The following is a 16643-nucleotide window of genomic DNA, read 5'->3' as shown; positions in this document are numbered from 1 at the left end:
ACGTTGTCCACGCCGGCGACATGTTCTTGCGGCGACGCCATCTTGAGTATCGTGAAATCCCGCGATAGTCAAGATGGCGTCGCCGGAAGAACATGTCGCCGGCGTGGACGACGTCGGGATCCAAAATGGCGTCGACGAAATCTCGCGAGTTTTCGCCGACGCCATTTTGGATCCCGACGTCGTCCTCGCCGGCGACATGTTCTTGCGGCGACGCCATCTTGACTATCGCGGGATTTCGCCGATCCAAAATGGCATCGCCGCAAGAACATGTCGCCGGCGTGGAGGACGTCTGGATCCAGGATGGCGCCGGCGGAAGATGATGTCGGGGATCGTGGATCAGCGGCGATGACGGCGTGAGTATGAGAGACGGAGTGAGAGAAAGGGTCGTATGTGGAGTGAAAGAGTGAGTGGACGTGAGTGGAGATGGTGAAAGGTGAGTGGAGTGTGTGTGTTGAGGGTTAACATGGAAAGAGGTGTGCGGTGACGTCACCGGTTACAACTGGACGGAAGTTGTTACAACCGGAAGTTGCTTAGGGCATTTATTATTATCTTATATGAAACTATAGTATAGAATCTCAGTTCATAAAAAACTGAAAAAAAACAACTGTAAGAATAAGAATAAGTGCTTCTATTGCAACGTATGGCTTTAAAAACTCATCCCCAGTCACATATGAAAAGTCTGTACAGTACTATCATACGTAGGCTTGGCATTAAATGTCGGTAGTAGAATACATACTCAATAAAACATTAAATAGGACATGTAAATTTTTGCTACCAATTTCCTCAATACATGTAAAGTATAAAAATGTTTAAATATTCTAGCATATAGTGTTTACAGCTCCTCTGCAGACTATGTGTCTTCATGGTTTTATTCTATATACAAAGTGTCTTACCCCATAGCCATGCGGTCCTCTGCTCCCTCTTGATAATCTACTGAAATTGGTCACTTAGGTGTCACATGATTTAACCTGCAACTTCTCTGAAATGAATGGTCTTTGGCATCACTTATGCTTATATGAACTGTAACTACTGGAGTTTTACAAGGTTTTCCATTAACATTAATGAGGTCTACAGATTAATTACCGGTAATATCAAATGTACTGTAGATTTTTGTTTTTGTTGTTATTTTTCAGGAAAATATGCCAGTGTGCCAAAGAAAATATGTTAATGATCAGTAATGTTAAACTTAAAAGTAACCCATCACATTGAACATGCCATCTGATCTGACAACCGATTGTTTAGAGCAGAATAGCTGAGCTGTTATACAGTATTATGGGAAACGATTCTTTATAGCTTGTAATGTACAGGGTGGGTCATTTATATGGATACACCTAAATAAAATGGGAATGGTTGGTGATATCAACTTCCTGTTTGTGGCACATTAGTATATGGGAGGGGGAAACTTTTCAAGATGAGTGGTGACCATGGCGGCCATTTTGAAGTCGGCCAATTTGGATCCAACTTTATTTTTTTCAATGATAAGAGGGTCATGTGACACATCAAACTTATTGAGAATTTCCCAAGAAAAACAATGGTGTGCTTGCTTTTAACGGAACTTTACTCTTTCATAAGTTCTTTACAAGTTTATGACCACTTATAAAATGTGTTGAATGTGCTGCCCATTGTGTTGGATTGTCAATGCAACCCTCTTCTCCCACTCTTGACAAACTGATTGCAACACTGCAGAAGAAATGCTAGCACAGGCTTCCAGTATCCATTGTTTCAGATGCTGCACATCTCTTATCTTCACAGCACAGACAATTGCCTTCAGATGACCCCAAAGATAAAAGTCTAAGGGGGTCAGATCGGGAGCCCTTGGTGGCCATTCAACTGACCCACGACGACCAATCCACTTTCCATGAAACTGTTGATGTAGGAATGCTTGAACCTGACACCCATAATTGATGGTTTGGTGTGGTATATGGGGTACAAAGATAGTGGGGCCATTCTTAATCAATGGAAACCTCAATGCCACTGGATATCTGAAATTGCTACATGATGATGTGTTGCCCTCTTTATGCACTGAAGATGGCATTTTCCCTGAGTTTTTTCCAGCAAAATGGTGCAACACCATATTATGGGTGTCAGGTCCGAGCATTCCTACAAGGAATCGGACCCCCTTAGACTAGCATTTCTTCTGCGGTGTTGCCATCAGTGTGTCAACAGTGGGAGAAGAGGATTGAATTGACAATCCAACACAATGGGCAGCACTTTGAGCACATTTTATAAGTGGTCATAAACTTGTAAAGAACTCATGAAAGAATAAAGTTATGTTAAAACCAAGCACACCATTGTTTTTCTTGTGAAATTCTCAATAAGTTTGATGTGTCACATGACCCTATTCCTATTGGAAAAAATAAAGTTCGATACAAAGTGGCCAACTTCAAAATAGCCGCCATGGTCAGACTCACCACCTATCTTGAAAAGTTTTCCCCCTCCCATATACTAATGTGCCACAAACAGGAAGTTGATATCACCAACCATTCCCATTTTATTTAGGTGTATCCATATAAATGACCCACCCTGTATTCATGTAAATCTCTTCACTCTTGGCTTAGAAGTTCAGAAGGTGGTCTTAATTAGTGTTTGGTAGCCAGCTTTGCAGCCAAGGTTTTTTAGAAATTTCTGCAAATAACTCATTAGGATCACCCACTGGACTCCCAAGCCAAGAATGTGCAGGGATTTTAATTAATTAATTAAATACAAGCTATGTTTAATCTTTCTCTACAACGCTATACATAAATCTATTCAGTTTATCATCCTGTACAGTCTGCTGCTCGTAGACTGAAGAGCACTTCCATGGAAAAAGGGGTATTCCCATCTCAGGCATATGTGGAATATCTATAGGATAGTTGTATGGGCAATAGTGGAGAATTGGGCATTTTTTTATGAAGCTTTCTCCTTGAAGTTTGTAGGAATGATGGGATAGAGCTGATTACTGCTTGTTGGCCACTGGAGGTGAGACTCCCACTTATTAGATGATAGTGGCCTATCCTTACAAATCCATAACACTTAGCACAGCCCAAAGATCTCCAAAAAGGATGATAGTAGCATTATCTTTTCTAATATGAGCCAACATACTTTTAGATTTCTTAGATAAATAATTCTTACCTTTGCATAGCCCAGCATTATCATGCGCACCAAAACTACATTTATATGGGCACCTATTGAGTCATCATGGTAAATTTCATTAACCTGCATGAGAGAAGGTCATGTTAACGTTAGTCAATGAAGAAAAACTATGTAATTCTTGATTTGACTAAATACATTTAAAACCGGCCACTTTTATATGAAGGACAGAACTATGACAAGACTTTCTTTTGATTATAAAACTGGGACACCCCTTCTGACAGGCTGCTATTTCAGTCCTTATAATGCTTCCAATATTTCTTCTCCATTGCAAATACAAGGAAACAGTTTCAAACATCCTTTCTACACTCTCCGTTAATTCTTCTAGTCTAGATGCTTAGGAAATAAATCCAAGATTAACATTTAATTGGCGTGAAGCAGGGGTGTCCTAAAAGAAAATGGGAATTATGGAAGCCCTGTCTGGAACAGAAAAAAAGATTCCAATTTCATACTCTAAGAATATAAAAAAACATGAGTCTCTAGAAGAGCAACAACAGAAGCAGCATATAAAGATATAAAGAAATGTGACAAATGTAATGTGTGAATATTCACTTTTATCTAGCAATTTAAATTTTTCAAATTATTCTTACATCTTCCAAAGAAATAACAGGAACGTGACAATCGAATGTTGCAAATTTATGAAACAATTTTCCAGCACAGGTATTTTATTGCAAAATTTGACAACGGTCGTCAGCTCAAAAATGCTACCTCACACATATATACTTGGCGTTAGCCACTCAGTCTAGAATTTCTCTTAGGAACCCCTGTATTCTCCCTTTATTCCCTATACAGTGATCTGGACTTACAACAGAGCCCCCTGAGTTGAGTTCATGAAGTAGCTGCTGGCTAGAGGAGCAAGTTTGAGGATAGTCAAGTTAGCATGGTCAGTAACAGAAGGGACATAACCAGGGACAGAATGAGAAGGCAATATAGCAGTCGGAGGAACAGTCAGAACAAAGACAGACAAGCTAAGGTCAAATCAGAAGGGATCACAGAGACAGAAATAATCAGAGTCACAAGCATGGTCAAAACAGGATTCCTGGCTGGACAGCATCTGTGCCATTTAATGATATTTGCAATGATGTCTCCTTCAGAACAAGCACCCCTTGCAGAGTGATTAAGGCCCTTCTTGTTAGAAGCAGATGTTGCTGAGGCAAATCCAGGTAAGAACATAACAGTACCGATTCCCCCTTCATTTTTAAGAACGACATTTGTATTCTTTTTTCCTGACTTATCAAGAAAGTATAAATGACATTTCCAGACCTGGTTGTCATTGATATTACTAGCCGAAGCCCAAGATTTCTCCTGTGGACAAAAACCTCTCCAATGACAAGATACTTTAAGGCCTTGTCACCATTAAAGAATTAAGAATTTGCTGTGCGTAATATTCCAAGTTTCTTCTGATCATTACATGAGGAAGAGGATCTCTCATGCTGTGAACAGGCAGCAGATATATTTTGCAGAAAGATTTATTAAATACAATAGGAGACTGAAAGGATGTGTAAGCAGTTTCAGACGGAGAGGCTACAGAACTAACAACCTCAATTATTTCATGGGGACCAATAAACTTGGGCCCCAACTTGGCAGAAGCAAATTTGAGTTTGATAATTTCAGTGGACCACTAGAATGTGTCTTATTAGCAGGTGAGGTAAGTTTGATCTGTATTTTCTTCACGTTTTTTTCTGACTACAGACCAGATAATAAATCTATGAATAGGTTAAAGCTTAACTGGAGTCTCCAAGTCGGAGGTTGAAAAAGAACAAAAATGAGAAAAGTACATAGGATTATCGAAAAAAATGTGAAAAATTATTGATGGATTCCTTATACCGAGTATGAGAAGGGTTGTTCACTATTTTATTTTTTTTTACTTAAATGCATGCATTTATTGCTAAAAAAAATCATTTTTACAACTGGATTTAATTCCAAATTTTGCACCATTACCTTCTAAAGAAACTATGTTGCACTGTCTATTTCTGACTCCATCAGTGAGCTCATTCAGATTGAATGACAGCAGAGTTTGTAACTCTTGTCTTTTCTGAGCTAATCCTAGCTGATTTATGGCCACAGACCACATCAAAGTTGAATGTGCAGCAAAACAAAAAGCCTATAAAAGACAAACAGTGTTAAATTTTTAATAAAGCCCAAGTTCAAAGTTTATTTTTTAGCCCGAAATACATGCACTGATGTAAAATAAAATATGTATATTTGTCCTAAACGTGGACAACCCCTTTAATTGCAAACTCAGACTAATAACTACTGTATATATACACAGTAGTGTTCAAAAACTTGAGTTAATCACAAAATCTCTATACTAGTTTATTTCCATGCATTGGGAAGATTGCACACTGTTTTCTAATTCAAAGCATGTAAAGAAATGTATATAATTTTTAACTACTTTACAGAAAATGACAAAAAATGAACATTGAGCTGTTCTTAAAAATAGCAATGTTTGTATCTGTCTTTATAAATTCACAATATGTGCTTTTGTTTTGTGAATTTAGCATTCCTGTGAATCCCTAACCTAATATTTAGTTGTATACCCACAGTTTTTTTACAACTGCTTCACATCTATGTTGCATAGAGTCATCCGACTTCTGGCACCTGTCACCTGTTATTCCAGCCCAGGATGCTTTGACTACATATCACAATTTTTTTGGAATGTGTTGGCTTTGCCTCAGAAACTGTATTTTTTATGTCACTCCACAAGTGTTCAATCAGATTAAGGTCCGGGAATTGGGCTGGCCACTCCATAATCTCAATTATGTTGGACTGGACCTAGATTTTGCTTGTTTACTGGTGTGTTTAGGGTCGTTGTCTTGTTGAAACACAAGGACATATCCTCTTCAGCGTAAGGCAACATGACCTCTTCAAGTATTTTAATATGTGCAAACTGGTCCATGATCCCTGGTATGCGGTAAATAGGTCCAGCACCATAGTAAGAGAAACATGCCCATATCATGATGCTTGCACCACCATGCTTCACTGTCTTCAAAGTGTACTGTGGTTTGAATGCACAGTTTGGGGGTCGTCTGATGAACTGTCTGTGGCCCTGGGACCCAAAAAGAATAACTTTACTTTCATCAGTCCACAAAATGTTTCTCCATTTCTCTTTAGGCCAGTTAATGTGTTCTTTGACAAAATGTATCCGCATCAGTACATGTCTTAACTTTGTGGGGACTTCTTGCTAAGAGATTAGCTTCACACAGGCGTCTTCCAACTGTCACAGTATCACAGGTAACTTGAGACTCTCTTTGATCATCCTGGAGCTGATCATTGCCTGAGCTTTTGCCATTCTTGATATGTAGTCTTCCGTTTTCTTCACCTCTCTCTGGTTTGGCTTTCCATTTTAGAGCATTGGAGATTATTTTAGCTGAACAGCGATTCAGCACTTTATCATTGTCTGCACTTTATACGTTTTACCCTCTCCAATCAACTTTTTATCCAAAGTAAGCTGTTCTACTGAACAAAGTCTCAAACGTCCCATATGTCTCCAGCTTTCAAGGAGAAATGCATGTACAACATGTCCTGGCTTCACTCTTAAATAAGGGCCACCTGATTCACACCTGTTTCTTCACAGAATGATTGACCTCACTAATTGAATTCCACACTGCTATTATTTTGAACGCACCCTCTTTCAATTAATTATTCTAATACACAGACGAATGTGCAGTGTTGGTTTTCTTAGAATCTACTGCACCAACTGGTATATTGTTTGACATATGGTAATATAATTTATACAAAAAACATTGATTAATCTGGTCATATTGGACTGCTATTATTTTGAACACTACTGTATAAAACTGAAAATATTGCTCAAACATCTGTTTTATCATTGGTCTTTGGGTGGTAAGCAGTATAAAAAGACAACTCTACATTAAACGTATTACAAAATGTCTAACAAAGTATCTCGATCAGAAACCGGTTTCAGGAATTACATGCACATGTGCAATATGTTTGATGAATAGCTTACATAGGGTTAAGGAATCAGTAAATCTGGCAAAAGGAACAAAGTGACAGTGCTTACTGTCCAGAACTACCTGGGCTGAGAATGACAGATCAGTAATAAAGTCCATGGAGAGATGGGTTCAGTAACACATTGTTGAAGTAGTCTGTCAGGATCTCTTTAGTCACAGCAAGAATAGGAACATTTTCTGAGTCCAGAGTTTGAAATGGACTGAAATATGGAAAAGAGCATCTGTTTTTACGTTTTTAATACCAGGTTGAATCACAATGCAAAATCAAATCTAGAAAAGAACAAATCCCATCTGGTTTGCTTAGGGTGTGGTCCTTTGGCTGATTTAAAAAAATAAGATTCTTGTGGTCACTGATGAGTGCTTTTATTTTTAGCATGTTCTAGAATTGACACCTCTCAGTAAAGGCCTATTTTATTGCCAACAATTCATGATCCCCGGTATCATAGTGTCTCAAGGAAGAAGAAAAATGGTTGGAGCTGAGTAAAAGACAGTGTTCCTTGTGATAATACTGCTCCAAAATCATCAGTATCAACCATCACTACAAAGGGATGCTCTAGATGAGGGTGAACCAACAAATTGTCAGATGAGAAGCATTGCATTAACTCCTTGATGGCACAAACTCTCAGGTTTCCAGCTGAACACTGCAGTCCCCTTCATAGTCAAATTATCATTATTATTAATTATTTATATAGCACCATTGAATCCATGGTGCTGTACATGAAAAGGCGTTACATACAGCTCTGGCAAAAATTAACAGACCACTGCACAGTTTTATAAAAATCAGCTTCTCTACATGTCTGACAGACATTCCATTCCAGTGTCAGTAGAATTCCAACCAGAGTACACCTCATTCTACTTAATGTGCTTCTGATTAGGTGATCACCTGAACCAAATCTTATTTAACAAAGGAAAGTATAAAAAACCCTGCTGTGGTGTTCACAATCCTCTTCCAATAGGACAAGCTGAATGGCAAAACAAATGCTAGTAATATCCCAAAAGTAATAGGAATGAAAAAATAACCTTTCAACCATGCCAAAGGAGTTGAAAAGAAAAGTCTTGAGTGATGAAATGAAGGGCTCACTTCTGGCTTTACTAGCAGAGGGATACAGTGACATCATGTTCCCTCCATCCTTACAATTTCTAAGACGGCAGTGCATTACAACAAGATCAAGCAGCAGACATCGCTACAAAGCTACAGACCGGCAGAGGGCGAAAACGACTCTCCACTGACCGGGATGACAGTCATCTTATTCGAATGTCACTCAACAACTGCAGGATGACATCAAGTGACCTACAAAAGGAATGGCAAATGGCAGCTGGAGTTAAGTGCACGGCAAGAACAGTTCTTAACAGGCTCCTAGAGGGAGGGCTCAAGTCATGTAAAGCTAGAAAAAAGCCATTCATCAATGAGAAGAAAAGGAGAGCCAGGCTGAAGTTTGCCAAAGGCCATAAGGACTGGACCATAGAGGACTGGAGTAAGGTAATCTTCTCTGATGAGTCTAATTTTCAGCTTTGCCCAACACCTTGTCATCTAATGGTTAGACAGAGACATGGAGAGGCGTACAAGCCTCATCCACTGTGAAATTTGGTGGAGGATTGGTGATGTTCTGGGGATGCTTCAGCAAAGCTGGAATAGGGCAGGTTAATCTTTGCGAAGGACGTATGAATCAAGCCACATACAAGGTTATCCTGGAAAAACAGCTGATTCCTTCTGCTCAGGCAATGTTCCCCAACTCTGAGGACTGGTTTTTCCAGCAGGACAATGTGCCATGCCACACAGCTAGGTCAATCAATGTGTGGATGAAGGACCACCACATCAAATCCCTATCATGGCCAGCCCAATCTCCAAGACCTGAACCTCATTGAAAACCTCTGGAATGTAATCAAGAGGAAGATGGCCACAAGCCATCAAACAAAGAAGAACTGCTTAAATATTTGTACCAGGAGTGGCATAAGGTCATCAAACAGAAGTGTGAAAAAGACTGGTGGAAAGCATGCCAAGACGCATGAAAGCTGAGATTAAAAATCATGGTTATTCCACAAAATATTGATTTCTTAACTCTTCCCGAGTTAAACATTAGTATTGTTACTTCTAAATCATTATGAACTTGTTTTCTTAACATTATTTGAGGCCTGCAAGCACTGCATTTTTTGTTATTTTGCCCATTTCTCATTTTCTGAAAATAAATACAAAATGTATTGCTTGGAAATTCGGAGACATGTTGTCAGTAGTTTATAGAATAAAAGAGCAATATACATTTTACTCAAAAATATACCTATAAAAATAAAAATCACACAAACTGAAAATTTTGCAGTGGTCTCTTAATTTTTGCGAGAGCTGTATATCATAGATATCACTTACAGTAAACAAACTAACAATCAGAGATTGATACACCTGGGGGGGTAGAGGACCCTGCCCTTGTGGGCTTACATTCTAAAGGATGGTGGGGAAGGAGATAGTAGTTTGTGGGGTTGCAGCAGCTCCGATGTTGGTGAAGCGGTAGCTCTGATAATGGTGAGGAGGCAGTGGGGTCATTGCAGGCTGTAAGCTTTCTTAAGAGGTGGGTTTTCAGGTTACGTCTGAAGGGTCCGAATGTGGTTGATAGTCGGACGTGTTGGGGCACAGATTTCCAGAGGATGGGGGATATTCGGGAGAAATCATGGAGGCGATTAGGTGAGGAGCGAACAACTGTGGAGGAGAGAAGGAGGTCTTGGGAGGACCGGAGATTACGTGAGTTAAGCTATCGGGAGATTAGTTCAGAGATATATGGAGGAGACAGGTTATGTATGGCTTTGTAGGTCAGTATTAGTAATTTTAACTGGATACACTGAGGGGGGAGATGATGAGGGCATGCACAAGCATTTTAGTAGATTGAGGGTTGAGGAAAAGGCGGATTCTGGAAATATTTTTGAGCTGGAAGCGACAGGAGTTGGAAAGAGCTTGGATGTGCTGTTTGAAGGACAGGGCAGTGTCACGGGTTACTCTGAGGCAGTGGATTTCCGATACGGGGGAAGCATGATGTCATTAATTGTAATAGATTGATCAGGTTAGGAAGATCTGTGAGATGGAGGAAAGATGATGAGTTCAGATTTGTCCACATTGAGTTTGAGGAAGCGAGACGAGAAGAAGGAACATATGGTTGAGACACTCCGGGATTCTGGACTGCAGAGAGGTGACATCTGCGTCAGAGAAGTAGATCTGAGTGTCATCAGCATAAAGGTGTTACTGGAATCCAGGGGACTTTATGAGTTGTCCCAGGCCAAGTGTATAGATTAAGAGTAGGGGTCCTAGAACAGAGCCTTGTGGGACTCCAACAGAGAGAGGGTGGGTGTCAGGAACACCGCACTGCACTTTCTCGCTGAGCCAGAGCGCGTGTCCTGAGTACAAAGACTGTGCACAAAGATATCTGCAGAGCGGGCAGCAGTGGTGACAATGCATGCTCCAGGACCTGAATCACGTGACTGCTGGGGGCGTGGCCTAAGCTTCACGGAGCTAGGAGCTGCAGGGAAACTCCTAGAAAGGTAACTACAGGACAATGTTACCAAGGGGCATAGACAGAGACAGAAACCAGATCAAGCCGAGGTCAAAGCACGAGATAGCAATGCAGTACCAAAGGATTAGACAGAATGGATAGTCAGGACGTAGCAATAGATCAGAAAACCAGAACGGGCATTAGATGGTACAATACGGGTAAACTGTAACAGAGTAACGATAGCCAAGCCAGGAGGTCAGAAACAGAAAAGACAATGGTACCAAAACGAGAGACGGAGTACAGAGTGAAGGAACAAGCCGGATCATACACGGGAAGCAAACAAACAACGCAGAGGTAGTGACCATGCTATTTTAGAATTCTGGATAACTAGAGGAGGAAGACCTGTGAAGACTCAGACGTCAAGGTTAGATTTCAGAAAGGCAGATTTTAAGGGATTCAGAAAGAGAATTGGAGGGATCCAATGGCTGGATATCCTAAAAGACAAAAATGTCCAGGAGGGATGGGAAATCTTGAAAAATGAAATTCTCAAAGCACAGTTGTTAACAATTCCGAAAAGAGGGAAGAATAGGAAGCATTTAAGGAAACCAGGATGGATGAACACAGAACTTAAGCACATGCTAAAAAGGAAGAAAAAAATGTTTATAAAATGGAAAGAGGGAGGCATATCTAAAGAAGAATATAATGCTGTCTGCAGAACCTGCAGGGCACAAATCAGATTATCTAAAGCTGAAAATGAATTGAGGCTTGCAAGAGATGTCAAAAACAATAATAAAGGATTTTGGGGATATGTCAAAAGTAAAAGAAAAGTCAAAGATGCTATAGGATTTTTACAGGATGAAAATGATGAAATGGTAAGACAGGATGTTGAGAAGGCTGAACTTTTAAATTCCTATTTTGCATCTGTTTTCTCTCAGAAAGGAAATGTAACATCAACTGTTATTCACTGTCCTATTAAGGGAATAGAGGAATCCAGGATATCTATAAACAGAAAGATAGTGAGGAAACACTTAGCTAACCTAAATGAATTCAAGTCTCCAGGTCCAGATGAATTACACCCCAGAGTACTGAAGGAGATAGCAGAAGAAATTTTTGAACCCCTCTCCATAATCTTTGAAAATTCTTGGAGAACAGGAGAAGTGCCAGAAGACTGGAGAAGAGCAAATGTTGTTCCTATCTTCAAAAAGGGGAAGAAGGTGGACCCAGGGAACTATAGGCCGGTGAGTCTGACTTCTATACCAGGAAAGATCTTTGAACAAATTATTAAACATGTATGTCAATACCTGGATAAGAATGAAGTGATTAAACAGAGTCAGCATGGGTTTGTAACTAATAAGTCATGTCAGACTAACTTAATTTCCTTCTATGACGGTATCACTGATTGGGTGATCAAGGAAATGCTGTAGATATAGTATATCTTGACTTCAGCAAAGCATTTGACAAAGTCTCTCATACAATCCGTATTGAAAAAATGACTAAGTATGGAATGGACAAGGCAACTGTTAGGTGGATTCATAACTGGCTTAGTGATCGGACCCAAAGAGTGGTCGTAAATGGCTGCACATCCAGTTGGAAGAATGTCTCAAGTGGGGTACCACAGGGCTCTGTCCTGGGCCCTGTATTGTTCAACATCTTTATCAATGATTTAGATGAAGGAATTGAGGGTAAACTGATTAAATTTGCTGATGACACAAAGCTAGGAGGGATAGCTAATACTAGAGAAGAGAGAGAGAGGATTCAAAAAGATTTAAATAAACTGGAGAAGTGGGCAGCAACTAACAGAATGGTTTTTAACAGGGAGAAATGCAAAATACTACATCTGGGCAATAAAAATGAAAAAAGCATATATAGAATGGGAGGAATAGGGCTAAGTGACAGCACATGTGAAAAAGACTTGGGTATACTAATAGATCACAGACTGAATATGAGTCAACAGTGTGATGCAGCAGCAAAAAAGGCAAATGCAATTCTAGGATGTATTAACAGAAGCATACAGTCTAGATCACGTGAAGTCATTATTTCCCTCTACTCCTCTTTGGTCAGACCTCATCTGGAATATTGTGTCCAGTTTTGGGCACCACATTTTAAAAAAGACATCAACAAACTGGAGCAAGTTCAGAAAAGAGCGACCAGAATGGTGACCGGTCTGCAAACCCTGTCTTATGAGGAAAGGTTGCAGGATTTGGGAATGTTTAGTTTGCAAAAGAGAAGACTGAGAGGAGACTTAATAGCTGTCTACAAATATCTAAAGGGCTGTCACATTGTAGAAGGATCAACTTTATTCTCATTTGCACAAGGAAAGACTAGAAGCAATGGGATGAAACTGAATGGGAGGAGACACAGATTAGATATTAGAAAAAACTTTTTGACAGTTAGAGTGATCAATGAGTGGAACAGGCTGCCACGAGAAGTGGTGAGTTCTCCTTCAATGGAAGTCTTCAAACAGAGGCTGGACAGACATCTGACTGGGATGATTTAGCGAATCCTGCTTTGAGCAGGGGGTTGGACCAGATGGCCCAGGAGGTCCCTTCCAACTCTACGATTCTATGATTCTATGATTCTATGAGTACACGCACACCAGGGGTCAGACACACCAGAACAGCAGTATAACTGACAGAGAATGCTAGTTGAGTGAGTATAAATACCCCTCCCAGATCCAAAGAGAGGCTGGCAAAAGTTAACCCTGTGAGAACAGGACATTAACCATGTCCTAACCATAACAGTGGGATGAGAAGGTAGTGTGGGAGTGGGAGACACGGACTGTGCAGTTGGTAAGGTATGATGAGATCCAGGATAGGGTGAGGTCTTTGATGCCAAATGAGGAGAGGATCTGTAGTAGGAGGCAGTGGTCAACTGTGTCGAAAGCAGAGAACAGGTCTAGAAGGAGGAGTATAGAGTATTGTTCATTAGCTTTGGCTGTAAGTAGGCCGTTAGTAATTTTGGTCAGGGCAGTCTCAGTGGAATGATGGGGACAGAAAACAGATTGTAGATTGTCAAAGAGCAAGTTAAATGAGATCAGACAAGCTAAAATCAGATCAAGGGAGTCACGGATACCGACATAGTGAGAATAATGTCTATACAGCGCTGTGGATTTAATGGCGCTATATAAATGAGTAAAATAAATAAATAATCAGTCGGGACTAGAACATGATGAGCACAACAGAAGAATAACACTAAAGTACAGAAGTTAATCAAGCACAACAACTGGTAATGTCCAAAACAATGCTGTGACTTTACGTATGGCGTGATGCTGTCGTATTGGTCTCAGCAGTAAGCTGATGATGCCTGCTGAGCTGCTGGACAGCACAAACACCCATTCTGTCTGGCATTGACTTCTCTTCATTACTAGGGTTTTCCCTTCCAAGTGAGAATGACAGCAGCAAGACAGAAGCAGACGTTGCTAGAGCAGGTCCATGTTGAAATGTAACAGGAACATAAGCATTTACTAAAACAGACAGGAGAGAGAATGTTTACCCTTTAAAGGGATTGTCTACTTGGATAATTTATTTTTTAGAATGTTTCTTCAAAAACAAGCTGAATTTGGAAATTCTAGTTACTAGTAGTGATGACCGAACATGCTTGGATAAGGTGTTATCCGAGCGTGCTGGTGTGCTGAGTGTCTTTGGCGTGCTCAAAAACTATGCTCGTGTCGCCGTGGCTGCATGTCTTGCAGCTGTTCAACAACCACAACACATGCAGGGATTCCCTATTTATTTTGCTCATCACTAGTAACACCTTATCAGAGTACGTTCATCATTAGTACCACCTTAACCGAGTACGTTCGCTCACCACTAGTAACACCTTATCCGAGTACGTTTCACACAAAATATTTCAAATTAATATCAAACTTTTCAGCCACCTAATTATTTACATGGTGTATAAGTTCACTTCGTGTCTAACCAGAATTGCTGCATGTCATTTTGCAGAATAATTTACTTCTGATTAATATTTGCCTCCATTTATTTGGTAAATAAATAACTATTTGAGTGAATTACTTTAAATCATTCTAAAACAGCAGACAGATAGTGAATGTCTAAAAATGTGTACAGATAAAGCACTTCCTTTTGTATGAGATATAGGGTATGTGCACACGGTGCGGATTCTGCTGCGGAACCGCAGCGGATTTGGCCCTGCGGATTCGCAGCAGAGCTGCATGTAACATAGTAACATAGTTTTGAAGGCTGAAGGAAGACCTTATGTCCATCTAGTTCAGCCTATTTTTAGTGCAGCTGTTCTGCATTGTTGATCCTGGGGAAGGCAAAAAACCCACAGAGTAGAAGCCAATTTTCTCCATAGGGAAAAAAATTCCTTCCCGACTCCTAAGCTGGGTCAACCATCTACCTATAATATTATGTTATTTGTAACCTTCTATACTGTTACTCACAAGAAAAGCATCCATTCCTTTCTTAAATTCATTCAGTGAGTTGGCCATCACCACTTCCTCAGGAAGAGAATTCCAGAGCCTCACTGCTCTTACCGTGAAGAACCCTCTTCTATGCTGGTGCAGAAATTGTCTTTCCGCCAAACGAAGAGAATGCCCCCTTGTTCTTGTCACAGTCCTTGGTACAAGCAGTTCATTGGAGACATCTCTGTATTGCCCTCTGATATACTTGTACATATATATTAGGTCTCCCCTAAGTCTTCTCTTTTCTAGAGTAAATAGACCTAATTTTGATAACCTTTCTGGGTATTGTAGTGAACCAACTCCATTTATTATTTTAGTAGCCCGCCTTTGAACCCTTTCAAGTTCAGTAATGTCTTTCTTGAGCACCGGCGTCCAAAATTGCACACAATACTCCAAGTGTGGTCTGACGAGTGATTTGTACAGAGGGAGAATTATGTTTTCATCTCGTGTCCCCAGAACTTTTCTAATGCATCCCATGACCCTATTTGCTTTGATGGCAGCTGCCTGACACTGGGCACTCCAATTTAGCTTCTTATTGACTAAGATGCCTGATATATATGATGAGATATACAGTACCATTCTTTTCTATGTAAAACAAAATCCGCAGTGCACGTCACTTTTGTGTGCTTTTGCTGCAGTTTTCCACCTGCTCCATTCTAGAAATCCGCAGGTGGAAAACCGCAGGGGAAAACCGCACAAAACATGCATTAAAGCCGCACAAAAAATGCACTACATCCGCAGGAAAAATGCAGGTCATTTGACCTGCGGATTAAATGAATTCTGCGCAGAAAATTCCTAAGCAGATAGCAATAGATACAGTTTGTGAGATATATACAACTAATTCTAAATTATAGCAAACCAAAAATATAAAAGAGAAAATTAAAGGGATTTTCCACAGTTAGAAAAGTGGACACCAAGAAATCTAATAGTAGTAAAAGAAAAAAAAAAAAAAGTACTCACCTTCTACTGCACAGGTGTCTGTGTTTTGACTGCATTGATAACTTCACAACTACAGCGTGCATCACCACTGCAGCAAGTCACTGAGCTTAGTACTCTGCTGTTGGCGACATGAGCCACCAAGCTCAGTAATTGGCTGCAGTGGTGCTGCACTCTGTAGTAATGACATCACCGCTGCAGCCAAAAACACAGACACCATAGCAGTGTTGGGGATTCGGCTCTAGACAAATGGAGGATGAGCTATTCAAATGTCTACAGAGCCTTTAATCATTATTAATTTATGACTTGATTTTCAAAGTTTTTACCAAGCGACAGGGATTACTATGGCAAATTCCAATCAGGCAAGGGTCACACAACCGTTTTTCTCTCATCTGAGACAATTGGTCAGATAATGCTAATCACACTCTTATCAGAGTGTGATCTGATTTTCTTGGATGTGGAGAATAAAAAAAAAAGTTTCTCCACCTTCTCTATTCAATCTGTCCATGAAAGTCTGATGTCATGCTTGTGTGGTCCCATAGACTTAAATGGACAAGTGCGTCCTGATAATTGGAGGCAAATTGTCAATGTTGTGATTCCTTGAACCGCTTGTTCCGAGGCCAAAATTGTAACATGGGGGTGAGTGCTACCCATCAAAACGACGGATAACACTCAACCAATTTTTACGGTCCTGTTGCACGAACCCTA

General features: G+C 40.2%; 1 protein-coding gene across 1 annotated transcript in view; it reads right to left on the bottom strand.

Annotated features, from left to right (window-relative positions):
• Positions 1-16643, bottom strand: part of ADAMTS3 (ADAM metallopeptidase with thrombospondin type 1 motif 3) — a 278244-nt gene that overhangs the window by 95551 nt on the left and 166050 nt on the right. Inside the window, exon 6 of the mRNA XM_073590493.1 lies at positions 3112-3195. Within this exon, the coding sequence (XP_073446594.1) occupies positions 3112-3195 (84 nt within the window). The remainder of the gene's footprint in view (positions 1-3111; positions 3196-16643) is intronic.

The sequence above is a fragment of the Dendrobates tinctorius genome, unplaced genomic scaffold (assembly GCF_039654945.1).
Source record: "Dendrobates tinctorius isolate UK_male_01 unplaced genomic scaffold, ASM3965494v1 ptg000011l, whole genome shotgun sequence".
Classification (NCBI taxonomy): Eukaryota; Metazoa; Chordata; class Amphibia; order Anura; family Dendrobatidae; genus Dendrobates; species Dendrobates tinctorius.
The sequence above is the reverse complement of the archived record's forward strand: the minus strand, read 5'-3'. Positions and strand labels throughout refer to the sequence as shown.